The sequence below is a fragment of the Capricornis sumatraensis genome, chromosome 21 (genome assembly GCF_032405125.1).
Source record: "Capricornis sumatraensis isolate serow.1 chromosome 21, serow.2, whole genome shotgun sequence".
Lineage (NCBI taxonomy): Eukaryota > Metazoa > Chordata > Mammalia > Artiodactyla > Bovidae > Capricornis > Capricornis sumatraensis.
In genome coordinates, this window is record NC_091089.1 from 40,073,565 (window position 1) to 40,086,483 (window position 12,919).

A 12,919-nucleotide genomic window follows, 5' to 3' on the forward strand; every position below is an offset into this window, starting at 1 on the left:
GAACAACAACAGGTCAAGGAGACAGATGCTCCAAGCCATGACTGGCCTCACCACATCCATGCTAAGGGAGAGTGCTAACCTCACACTGAAGGGATGGCCTGGATGTTTCTGTCCTACGCTCCTCAACATCAGACCTGAGAAGTAAGAAGACTCCTTACCTGAGTACCTCCTTAACAGAGGGCTGTTGTTTGCCCCAGTCCTTCCTCTGACTGGAGAAAGGACTTCTACACAGCAGTTAGGTTTTTATTCACTTACTTGTGGGACCAGTTAACTTTCAGATCATCCACGTAGTAAGTAACAAAAGAGTATAGCCGGATGCCCTCAGCTGTGCTCTGGATCTTCAAATCTGTTGCAGACAAAGCTACAAGAAGAAAACACGTATTTAACACACCTGTAAGCCCATCCCAGTCTTCCCAGGTGGCTCAGTGGTAAAGAATTCCCCTGCCAATGCAGGAGACACAGGTTCGATCCCTGAGAAGGGAAGATCCCCTCAAGAAGGAAATGGCAACCCACTCCAGTATTCTTGCCTGGAGAAGTCCATGGACAGAGGAGCCTGAGGTCCATGGGGTCACAAAGAATCAGACATGACTGAACAAAACCAAACCCACCCCAGAGAATAGGAAGTATTGCCTTGTTACTTACCTATTATTCTACATACTTCAGTCATTAGCTCTTTAAAGGCTGTGGAAAGAGATTCATAAAGCTTTAGCATAAAAATGCTCAATGTCAAGTTCAATCTCACACTATTAGTCACATACGCTCTCAAAAGCATCCTGTCACAAGATGGACTTATTGACCAATTGGTAATACAAGCTCTTTGATGAAAGAACTCAATTGTTATCAAGTTTTAACAGATCTCTGCTCCTATTTTGATATTTTTGTTCTCTCGAATTCTTTGTAAACTGTCACCATATTTACATTCTAGAGAAAGAGCCACAGTGAGAATCCCAGGAGTGTTTTTTGCTTTAGAATTCCCTTCTTCCTAAATCCCAGGAAGGCTTCGTTTACATTAGAGCAAGTTTTCTCATCTGTGGTATCAATTCACGGTGAATTAACCATCTAAGTTCCCTGATATTTCTCAGCCCAATTAATGCTTTTTGCCAATAAACAAGAAGCACATTTAGTCCTGCCTCCACCAAAAGTAGGAAGGTAAAATCAAAGTCAGACTTCTGCTGTTCGTCAGCAATGTTGTTAAAGATCTTGCTCGGGAACAAAACTGGAAATGTGGGCGTCCCATGTAGGTTTTCTTTATCATGATATAATCGTCATCAGAGGTCTTGGGAAAATGGAAACTGTTTTCTTGCTCTGTTACTAACTGAGAGGCTTCGCGTTCCATGTATAACCTTTCCTGTCACCTTTAAAATAGTGGACTATTTTGAGACATGCTTTTCATGGTAGTATTTGATCCTGAAACAGTCTTCATAGGTTTGAAACAAAAATTTGAAAACAGACCTCTAGTGGACTGTCAACTATACATTCTCTGAGGATCAAAACTACATTTCTGACTTGAAAGGAAGACTAAAAGTGAAGTTTCTGTTTTTTAATAAAATTCGCTATGCTGTAATGACAATTAAAACAAAACCTATGGACAAAAGATGAGCATGACTTGAATCACCCAGCTCAGTCTCACTTAGAATTCTGGTCACTGGTCTATGGAACACACAGAACGGACCCCGGTGGACTGACCTTCATCCACAAGCTTCAATCTGCTTTTATCTTTTCCTCTATCGTCTTTCAGGACAACTTCATAAATCCCAGCATCTTTCTTGGAAAACTAAGGGGAGAAGAGATACACCACGTTGCAGCTTATTGTAGCCTCAGGATATGGTATTTGCATTTTTCAGGACCCATGATTTATAGAACTGCCATCAAAACACACTGAACAAGCATTCAGCCATGTGAGCAATGACCAGTTCCCAGAGGGACTATCCATCAAAGCTGGGCTAGCCAGCAGCCCCGAGTTTTCACCCTCTAAGGTGACAATTGACTTGAGGCTTAAAGTCCTCATCCTTTGCTCTGCCTTCATTTTAAGAACTAATGAGCACATGTATTTGAAAGGTAGCTTCTTTTAGACAAAAAGTAAATAAAAATCTATACTGAAATAAATACTATGTCTGATTGTCTCTGTACCTTTAGGGAACGAGTTGAAGCTGAAAAGCAAACAAAGAACAGTTCGCTTAGCTGCCCTGCCACTCACCCATCTATGAGAAAAACTAGCTCAGAGAGGCAAGAGTTGTGGTGTCCTGCCAACACTGTTTGGATGTCTGACAAACCCTCACTTATCACAAAGTGAGAGAAGCTTTGTGTCTTTACCGCTTGTTTTTTGGGTGACGTCAGGGCAAGTATCTATGCCCAGGGCAAAGGAACACATAATCTAGTCTCTGTATTTTGGAAGAATGTGGGGTACAGAAGTAATATGCTACATTTTATATTCATCGTCACCTACCTCTGTTATAAGGAGGGTACATATGCCATCCTTAAAGTCATGCTTTTCATCCACTGAAATCTCCCTATCATCTTTGTACCATATAATACTAGTTTCTTTCTTAATATTCGCCACCTAGGAGAGAAATAGTAGTTATACTTCTCAAGATAAAGGAATGCTATCTTATGAAATTAAATAATTCTTAATGTAGCATTGGATATAAGAAAAAGTAGAGATTTCAAGAGAAATCAACTGAAAGCTGTTTTAACTGTTAGAGTTTAGAATAAAACAGATACAAAAGAATAAACGTAAATTAATAGCATCTTTATTTCCAGCAGAAAAAAATAGACTTTAAAATCATCTTGTAGACAAGAAAGCATAGAAGCATACAAACTAACATACAGACTTAAGTAAAATATAAAAATTTGAAATCCAAAGAAAGACAAATCCCATTAGATTAAAATAATAGTCTGTGTCACAAAAACAAATGACTTTATTAAGGTATCAGAATGTAGAAGCCCCTATCTATAGCTAACTACTTTTGTAAGATAAATGAAGCTTTGCAAATAAATGCGAAGGGGAAATACAGTAAAGAAATCTTTTAAATTAAATATTTTTCCAATTTTATTGAGATATAATTGATGTAATATTGGATATGTCTAGTGTATACAACATAATGATTTGATATATGCATTTTTGCAAAATGATTACTGCAGTGAGTTTAGTTAGCATGCATCAAGTATGGTTTAATAAATTAGTTGCTTAGCAATTTTTAGGAAATTCATTTAAATCCTATATCCATACATCATCTCACAAATTTCACATGGGCTAAATGACTTCATATGCTTAAAGGGAGCTTAAGCTTTATCTATGATGTTAGAATTTTTTATGAGGGAGAGTATATTAATGTATTTCTGGTATAATTAAGCCTGTATGAAAAAGTAAAGAAGTCATACAAATCAAGAAAACAATTTCAGGGACTTCCAGGGTGGTCCAGTGATTAAGAACCCATCTTCCAGTGCAGGGGATGCAGGTTTGATCCCTGGTAGAGGAAATAAGATCCCTTGTGCTGCAAAGTGCGGGGCAGCAGGTGTAGGGGGAGGGTTAGCGGGGATGAGCAGGCAGTGCACAAGGTTTGGGGGGCAGTGAAAATACTCTGTATGATACAATAATGATGGTACAGGCTTTTATACCTTTGTGCAAACTCACAGAGTGAAACAGAATGTCAACTACAGACTTTGGGTGATGATGTGTCCATGTGGGTTCATCAGTTGTAACGCTTGCACCATTTTGGTGGGCATGCTGATAATGAAGGAGGCTATGCACATATAGGGACAACGGTAAGTGGGAAATCTACGTACCTTTCTCTTAAATTTTGCACTGAACCTAAAACTGCTTTTTTTTTTTTAAAAAGTCTTAATTTTTAAAAAGTCTGTTTTTATTAACTAGGACATGTGTGATGAATTAAAACAATCATCTTGACTTTCCATATTTTTATATTGTTTTATTTTAAATATTTCTTACCAACCAACGATTACAGTAACATTCAACAGTAAGGGCATATCACTTATCATTTTGGTGCAAATGATGAGAGATAAGAGGAGATAAGAATGGAGGAGATAAGAAATTGATCTTCCTTTTCTTCTCACATTCTATTTTATCTTTATTCTCTTTGTACCGAATTATTAAAATTTTATTTACTTCTTACCTTGCATTTTAATAGTACATTACATTCACCAGTCACTTCCCAGCTCAAATACTCAGCGAAATGTGGACCTATAAAATTTTAATGACATCAGCAAGCAGCAATGTTAATCATGAATGCAAAAATCCAAACTCATTCTTAAATTCTAAGTTGATTTATGTTTAAAGTGAAATTTTTGAAATTAAAGATTTAGTTTTAAAATATTTTAAAATGTGTAATAAAATGTGTAATACTTTAATCATTTGTAATGATAAATGTTTTCAATTACTTTTATTTATCAGGACATTATTAACAAAGCAATAATATTCATTTTAGTTTGTTATGGAAATAACCTTAGAATATTTTGTTCAAGAAACTGAAGATTTTCTCTTTATTCACTGCCTACTTTTACCTTGTTTCCTGATCCATTCTTGACGCTGGAATTCGGCTTCTTTCTGGAGCTTTTTATAAACTAAATCGAAAAACAAAGGAATACGAAATAGAGTTGGGCGGTATAAGCGCACATGCCAGTCACTGTGCTAAGTTATTTACATTCATTCTTATTACACTCACATCAGACCACCTTATTTGTTTTAATTATTCATAGATGAAGAAAAAGGCTTAGGAAGGCTAAGAAACTTGTTCAAGGTCATGAAGTCAGGAAACAGTCAAATAGCTTTGGCTACTGCCAAGGTAGAGACCTAGCCAGCGTTTCCATTGCTTTATTAAATACTACATTTTAAAACTTGGTGATTTCCACACTGGCTTAATAACAGCTGCCATACAACCAAGTTGTAATGGATGATTAACTGATTTGACATGCTCTGCTCATGCATATTTTTCTTCTTCATTTAAGTAATTGAAAGCAGGTACACATTACAAGAGAGTTTCATAGTTTCTGAGACATAATACAGTCTGGGTTGTATTGTAGTATCCTTCACTGGAGAATTTTAGTAATAACTACTTGTTTATATATGAGATAATTTAAGTGCAGTCTTGCCTGTGGGTCAGTGATAACTTTGGTGTCCTTTTAAATTAACTTTCATTTCTAGGAAATAAACTATGGAAAGTATTAGCTATAAATTGCACCTTGAACATTGGAATCCAATCAAGAAATAATTCCTGCTTCTCCCACGTGACTACTTTCCTGTGGTGGGGTATTTACATTAAAGGAAGTAGCAAAGGCTTTCAGATAATGTTCCACAGAACTCTCACCATCTCCAATGAGAACAAGGGTAGAATGGCCAGTTGCTCTTCCATCTTGAACCTGGAAGGTATATGTGCCTTCATCCTCATCCTGTAGTTTTTCCATAAACATTTCAATTATACCAGTGTTTCGATCAATATGCATCTTATATTTCTTCAGAGTGAAAAGGAAAAGAGAGGAAATATGTGAGATAGGATGATAATAAGCCATGTAAAATAAACACGCAAACTCCAAAGTATCATAATCTAATAAAATTACTTAACACTTTTTTAATGAGCAGTTTCAAAATCCTGTATCCAGAAAAATCAAAATATGTGGAATCTCTGACCTTGACCAGAATTGATTATTAAAAGTCTGACATTTACTTTTTTAAATATAACTAAAGTTTCATTACCCCAAATCACAAAATGTTATCAAAAAGTTGTTTTTAGATCCCCATTTTATTTGGGTAATATGATACAATCAATCTATATTTCCTTTCACATTTCCCACTTGTGAAATGATGTAGACCCCCCACCCCATGTTCAGTGGTTTTTATTACAACTTATCTGCATTCTAATGGGGCTTTCCCAGCCCTATTAGACATCCTATAACAATATGTTTAAAAATCTAAAAATAAAACCCACCGGCCCTTCAAAAATCTCCTTTTCATTAAATATGTAGTTGACTTTGGCATTGGGAGACAGCTTCTCAGCCTGCATCCAGAACCGGACCTGGCCTTTCTCCAAAATTTCCACTGCCAATTCTGATTTAACTGGGACCGCTATGAAAAATAAAATAAGAGTAGTAATTAATTTGGAGGAGGAAATGGCAGCCCACTCCAGTGTTCTTGCCTGGAGAATCCCAGGGACGAGGGAGCCTGGTGGGCTGCTGTCTATGGGGTCGCGCAGAGTCGGACACGACTGAAGTCACGTAGCAGTAGCAGCAGTAATTGTATTGATGACCAATTGTATTGTATGGATTTTTTCAACAAGTGGAAAGCAATAGAAGTAGTGACATATTACCTTGTTCTTGTGAAGTGGAGGCAGTGAGAACACTGTAGGAAAACTTGCTATGGAGGGACAGTAGACCTGGGTTCTCATCCTGACTATCATAGATGTACTAAAAATGAGGGGGATGACCTTACCTCCTAGGGTCATTCAGCTAACTTTTCTGACTTTCTACGGTTAGCTTTGGTTAGGATTCAGTTCAGTTTAGTTTAGTCACTCAGTTGGGTCCAACTCTTTGCGACCCCATGGACTGCAGCACGCCAGGCCCCTCATCCATCACCAACTCCCGGAGTTTACTCAAACTCATGTCCATTGAATTGGTGATGCCGTCCAAGCATCTCATCCTCTGTCATCCCCTTCTCCTCCCCTCTTCAATCTTTCCCAGCATCAGGGTCTTTTCCAAAGAGTCAGTTCTTCACATCAGGTGGCTGAAGTATTGAAGTTTCAGCTTCAGCATCAGTCCTTTCAATGAATATTCAGGACTGATTTCTTTTAGGATGGACTGGTTGGATCTCCTTGTCATCCACGGGACTCTCAAGAGTCTTCTCCAACACCACAGTTCAAAAGCATCAATTCTTTGGCACTCAGCTTTCTTTATAGTCCAACTCGCACATTCATATATGACTACTGGAAAAACCATAGCTTTGACTAGACAGACCTTTGTTGGCAAAGTAATGTCTCTGCTTTTTAATATACTATCTAGGTTGGTCATAACTTTTCTTCCAAGGAGCAAGTGTCTTTTAATTTCATGGCTGCAGTCACCATCTGCAGTGGTTTTGGAGCCCCCCAAAATAAAGTCTGACACTGTTTCCATTGTTTTCCCATCTATTTCCCATGAAGTGATAGGACCAGATGTCATGATCTTAGTTTTCTGAATGTTGAGTTTTAAGCCAATTTTTTCACTCTCCTCTTTCACTTTCATCAAGAGGCTCTTTAGTTCTTCTTCACTTTTTGCCATAAAGGTGGTGTCATCTGCATATCTGAGGTATTGATATTTCTCCCAGCAATCTTGATTCCCGCTTGTGCTTCTTCCAGCCCAGCGTTTCTCATGATGTTCTCTGCATACAAGTTAAATAAGCAGAGTGACAATACACAGCCTTGACGTACTCCTTTCCCGATTTGGAACCAGTCTGTTGTTCCATACCCAGTTCTGACTGTTACTTCCTGACCTGCATGTAGGTTTCTCAAGATGCAGGTCAAGTGGTCTGGTATTCCCATCTCTTTCAGAATTTTCCCCACCTTGTTGTGATCCACACAGTCAAAGGGTTTGGCGTAGTCAATAAATTAGAAGTAGATGTTTTTCTGGAACTCTCTTGCTTTTTCCATGATCCAACGGATGTTGGCAATTTGATCTCTGGTTCCTCTGCCTTTTCTAAATCCAGCTTGAACATCAGGAAGTTCACGGTTCACATATTGCTAAAGCCTGGCTTGGAGAATTTTGAGCATTACTTTACTAGCATGTGAGATGAGTGCAATTGTGTGGTAGTCTGAGCATTTTTGGCATTGCCTTTCTTTGGGATTGGAATGAAAACTGTTCTTTTCCAGTCCTGTGCCCACTGCTGAGTTTTCCAAATTTGCTAACATATTGAGTGCAGCACTTTCACATCATCTTTTAAGATTTGAAATAGCTCAACTGGAATTCCATCACCTCCACTTGCTTTGTTCGTAGTGATGCTTCCTAAGGCCCACTTGACTACAAATTCCAGGATGTCTGGCTCTAGGTGAGTGATCATACCATCGTGATTATCTGGTATGGTTAGGATTATTTAGGGACAATAACAGTGTGATGAAGAGTCCAGAACTGTTCCCTGTAGGGCAAGGTCAGCTGCTAATGAATTGTGATGACAGGCAGTTCATTTTCCATCTCTGGGCCTTACCTGCCTTCTCTGTAAATGGATGGAATTGAACCAAATGTCCTCATTGGCCAAGATACTTTCCTGCTCGAACATGCAATGATTTAATTACAGTATATAATTATAATTATATATACTTTCCTCAAAATATTTGGAAAAGAGTTAAGTTTTATTTTTTTAACAATGTAACTCAATTTGGAGGTTCTTTAAGCTGTTTAAGAAATGAATCTTAAGAAAGAATTTATTTTGCTACATATGTAAGATGAACTAGCTTGTCATTTAAATCTATCTATCCCAATGGTATACCAGTTCATTTAAGTTCTTAGATTAAGCAAAATTTTTCAGATGCAAATAAGCAAGTCATGATCAAGAAGCTATATTAAAATAAAGTATGGTTTACTGCACATAGAAAGTAAGGAACTATAAAATATCTCAATAAACTGTGGAAAATTCTGAAAGAGATGGGAATACCAGACCACCTGACCTGCCTCTTGAGAAATCTGTATGCAGATTCAGGAAGCAACAGTTAGAACTGGACATGGAACAACAGACTGGTTCCAAATAGGAAAAGGAGTACATCACCCTGCTTATTTGACTTGTATGCAGAGAACATCATGAGAAACGCTGGGTTAGATGAAGCACAAGCTGGAATCAAGATTGCTGGGAGAAATATCAATAACCTCAGATATGCAGATGACACCACCCTTATGGCAGAAAGTGAAGAAGAGCTAAAAAGCCTCTTGATGAAAGTGAAAGAGGAGAGTGAAAAAATTGGCTTAAAGCTCAACATTCAGAAAACGAAGATCATGGCATCTGGTCCCATCACTTCATGGGTCAGACTTTATTTTTTTGGGCTCCAAAATCACTGCAGATGGTGACTGCAGCCATGAAATTAAAAGATGCTTACTCCTTGGAAGGAAAGTTATGACCAACCTAAATAGTATATTAAAAAGCAGAGACATTACTTTGCCAACAAAGGTCTGTCTAGTCAAAGCTATGGTTTTTCCAGTAGTCATATATGAATGTGCGAGTTGGACTATAAAAAAGAAAGCTGAGAGCCGAAGAATTGATGCTTTGAACTGTGGTGTTGGAGAAGACTCTTGAGAGTCCCTTGGACTGCAAGGAGATCCAACCATTCCTTTCTAAAGGAGATGAGCCCTGGGTGTTCATTAGAAGGACTGATGCTGAAGCTGAAACTCCAATACTTTGGCCACCTATGCGAAGAGTTGACTCATCGGAAAAGACTCTGATGCTGGGAGGGATTGGGGGCAGGAGGAGAAGGGGATGACAGAGGATGAGATGGCTGGATGGCATCACCGACTTGATGGACATGAGTGTGAGTGAACTCCGGGAGTTGGTGATGGACAGGGAGGCCTGCCATGCTATGATTCCTCGGGTCACAAAGAGTCGGTCTCGACTGAGTGACTGAACTGAACTGAACTGATAAAATATCTCTGATTTATACCTGTATATCTTAAGCCATTTGAACATGAATGAAATTTTTAAAAAGTTGGCGGACATCTCCCAATATCAGCTTCTGAATTTCTTGCAACTTGAAAATGTTCTCTACAAAGACTTCTCCAGCCAAAAGATCTATATCAGAGGTGATTCCTGGACATGCTCTCTGGAAAAGGATGATTGTTTCTCAAAGTTCTGTAGTCATTCACTTTTATCAGGGAAAACCACCCTTTGCTTTCACTCAACTATTCTTAAACACATCTCAAAATTTAAAAATATGTTTAAATTCTTAAACATATCTTAAAATTTTAGCATATGCTATGTTTTAAATTATAAGTAATTATAAGCTTGGTATAAGATTGTACCAGATGTACATTAATATTTCCTTATATTTATAGCAAAACTATCCTTTTCTTTTCTAATTTTATGTTTTAGTTGATTAACAATGCTGTGATAATTTCAGGTGTATAGTAAAGTGATTCAGTTATACATACACATGAATCTATTCTTTTTCAAATACTTCTCTCATTTAGGTTGCTACATAACATTGAGAAGAGTTCCCTGTGCTATACAGTAGGACCTGTTGGTTATTCATTTAAACATAGCAGTGTGTACACATCAATCCCAAGCTAACTATCCCTCCACCCTCTCCCCCAACCACGTTTGTTCTCTAAGTCTGTGAGTCTGTTTCTATTTTGTAAACAAGCTTATTGCATCATTTCTCTAAAACTGCCCTTTTTAAGCTTCAGGGATGCCTTTCCTTCGCACTATTCCATATTCATGTGAACGTCAGTTATAGAGTCATTCCATGCAGAGCTGAAAGGAGGCTCAGACACCATCTACTGTGGGTTTCCCCTGTGGCCAGAGATGGGCTCTGATGTCACATCTCGATTGAGCACAGTTACCTCCTCCTGAAACCCCATGTTCTTCACCTGCTGACATGGCTATTACTTGCCTCACAGGCCACCATGAGTGACTATGGTACCAGAATGCAGTGAGCCACTGTAAATAACCACTGGTGCTCAAGAAAGGCGAGCTCTCTTTATCCCCTGATTTTACTGATGACAAAACTCAGGAAAGCTTAGTAACATAACCAGGTGGCAGAGCTGAGATCAGGGTTATTCCCTCTACTTAGTGATCTCTTGGTCCCGGCCATCCATTCTGAAGAACACTCGTGGTTTTCCAGTAAGAACAGATCAAGAACAGACCCCAGGGTGGTGAGAGCAGGGGCTAAGCCTTCTCCCTACAGGATGCTCCTGCTGCAAGTAAGTCTCAAGGGGAGTAGAGAGTAGAGTCTCTTCCAGAGAAGTGTGATTTCGTTCCAGGGAATCTCATACACGAGTGATGCAGTTACGAAGAAGCCCAGTGTGTGGGGGTGGGTGGCAGGGACACACTCTCCCAGAAGCCTCCAGAGCCCTTAGTGCTCACTGCCCTGAGGAATACAGACATCATCTGGGGAGCCCAGGCTGCCAAGGTTCACCGGGCAGGTGCACGCACAGAAACAGTCCATGTCCTGGTTAGTGTCAGACCACCTGGGTTTCTTCACCCCGGGTACCTGCTGTGTCCTTTTGGTCTAGTTACTTAACCTCTCTGAGCCTCACTTTCTTCATCTCTAAGATTAGATCACCATAGTACTTACTGACCCTTTTAAGGTCACTGAGGAGTTTAAATAACACATTCCATTTAAGCACCCTATAAATAGCATGTAATAGGTACTCTATAAGAGTGGCTATTAATATTTTGGTGACTCTTCCTCCAGTTGTTTAAACAACACCCTATAACCACCAATTGTAAAATATATTTACACCTAAGAGGACATACCAAATAGATACAATTTGTGTATATGTGCTTGTGCATATCTGTACACGTGGAGTATATATATAAATGTACATATACAAGTAGGACAATAACCAGTGTCTACAAATAAAATACATATTATGCAGAATGTTTTTGTTTTTTTACATGAAAGTGGATTTATTTAGAAAGACACATATTCCATAGACACAGAATGCAGTTCATCAAAAGGCAAGAGGCCTGCAGGACATTGCTGATACTGAAATATATCTTCCTTCCCCCACATACCATGAATATATATGTGTGTATATTATATATATATACATACACAGACATATATTCAATAAACTGACTTTCTACACTGCAATTTAGTATCACAACTGGCAAGACAGGCTAGGTTATTTTCTATTTTTAGCTTTATATATATATATTTTTCCTTCTGCTCAGCCCTAAATTTCCTTAGGCTCTTTTCTCTGGCAGTTAATTTGCTCCAACAAAATATCTGTTATTTGTAGGCTTAAGGCATATGTTTAGTGGTTTTCAAAATATTTTTGAAAACAGCTTAAAATAGAATTTACTGTGTCCTGGAATAAAGGAACACCACACTCTTTATTACACTCTGTAAGGAACGAGATCATTTAAGACCTTAGAAAATCTCAAGAAGATGACTTAATTATGCATCAACATATACTAAGAAGAAGTGGATATAAATTGAGAAATTGGATATGCTGCTTTGACCCTGTCATCACGTCTCTGAAGACATTCACGTAGTGACCTGCCTGAGCCAACAGCAATGAAAGGAACTGAAGCTGTGATATTTAAACGCTACTTCAAGGGGCTCACAGAAGCTCCCTTTGGTTGGGAGAGTTATGCTTTCACGTCAGAGTTTTTAATGCATCCTTAGGTTTTCTCTGAGCTGACCCAAAACAGCACTCTTGGTCTCTAATAGAAGGGTCCCTGGGTGTGCTGCTCTCCTCTCTCCTACAGCCAGCAACCAGTGTTGACACTTATGTAGAATAAAATGTCTCAGCATAAATGACAGGGACACAGGCAGTTACTACCTGCAAGTCCATATGATCACTGGACCGCAGGGAGCCTGGGTGCCTCCAGTTCTATGGTAACACCCTAACTTCCCTCCTCTCCATCCTTCATGCTAAATGTAAACATTGTTAGGAGCAGCTGTTGCCTAGACACTTGGTCAATGTTTGCTGTCTGACTAACTAGATTAGTGGGTGCTGCTCTTTCTGTTTTGCATGATAGACAGTGGGAGCGTTCACAGGCTCCGGCTGTGCTGGGCACCGTGACTCTCTCTTCCATTCCCCCGCCTCACAACACAGGGAACAGAAAGGGAGGACATCTGTACGGTAGGCAGACAACTCTTCTGCAAGTGGGTTTGTCTAGATCACTGCTCTGTTTCAATAAGTATTTATATTTTCCCTGAAGAGTTCAAGGATCAATGCCCTGTTGATTGTCTCTCACACCGCCTCTATATGATGGGGGCTATTAATG

At 38.9% G+C, this 12,919-nt stretch overlaps 1 protein-coding gene across 2 annotated transcripts in view; it reads right to left on the bottom strand.

The window, feature by feature from the left end:
- Positions 1-12,919, bottom strand: part of MYOM1 (myomesin 1) — a 112,880-nt gene that overhangs the window by 11,839 nt on the left and 88,122 nt on the right. For both annotated transcript variants that reach the window (XM_068993642.1, XM_068993641.1), the window contains 8 exons: positions 5,943-6,079; positions 5,325-5,469; positions 4,522-4,581; positions 4,134-4,201; positions 2,447-2,560; positions 1,687-1,774; positions 643-681; positions 256-361 (listed from right to left, as the gene is read on the bottom strand). In XM_068993642.1, the coding sequence (XP_068849743.1) occupies positions 256-361; positions 643-681; positions 1,687-1,774; positions 2,447-2,560; positions 4,134-4,201; positions 4,522-4,581; positions 5,325-5,469; positions 5,943-6,079 (757 nt within the window). The remainder of the gene's footprint in view (positions 1-255; positions 362-642; positions 682-1,686; positions 1,775-2,446; positions 2,561-4,133; positions 4,202-4,521; positions 4,582-5,324; positions 5,470-5,942; positions 6,080-12,919) is intronic.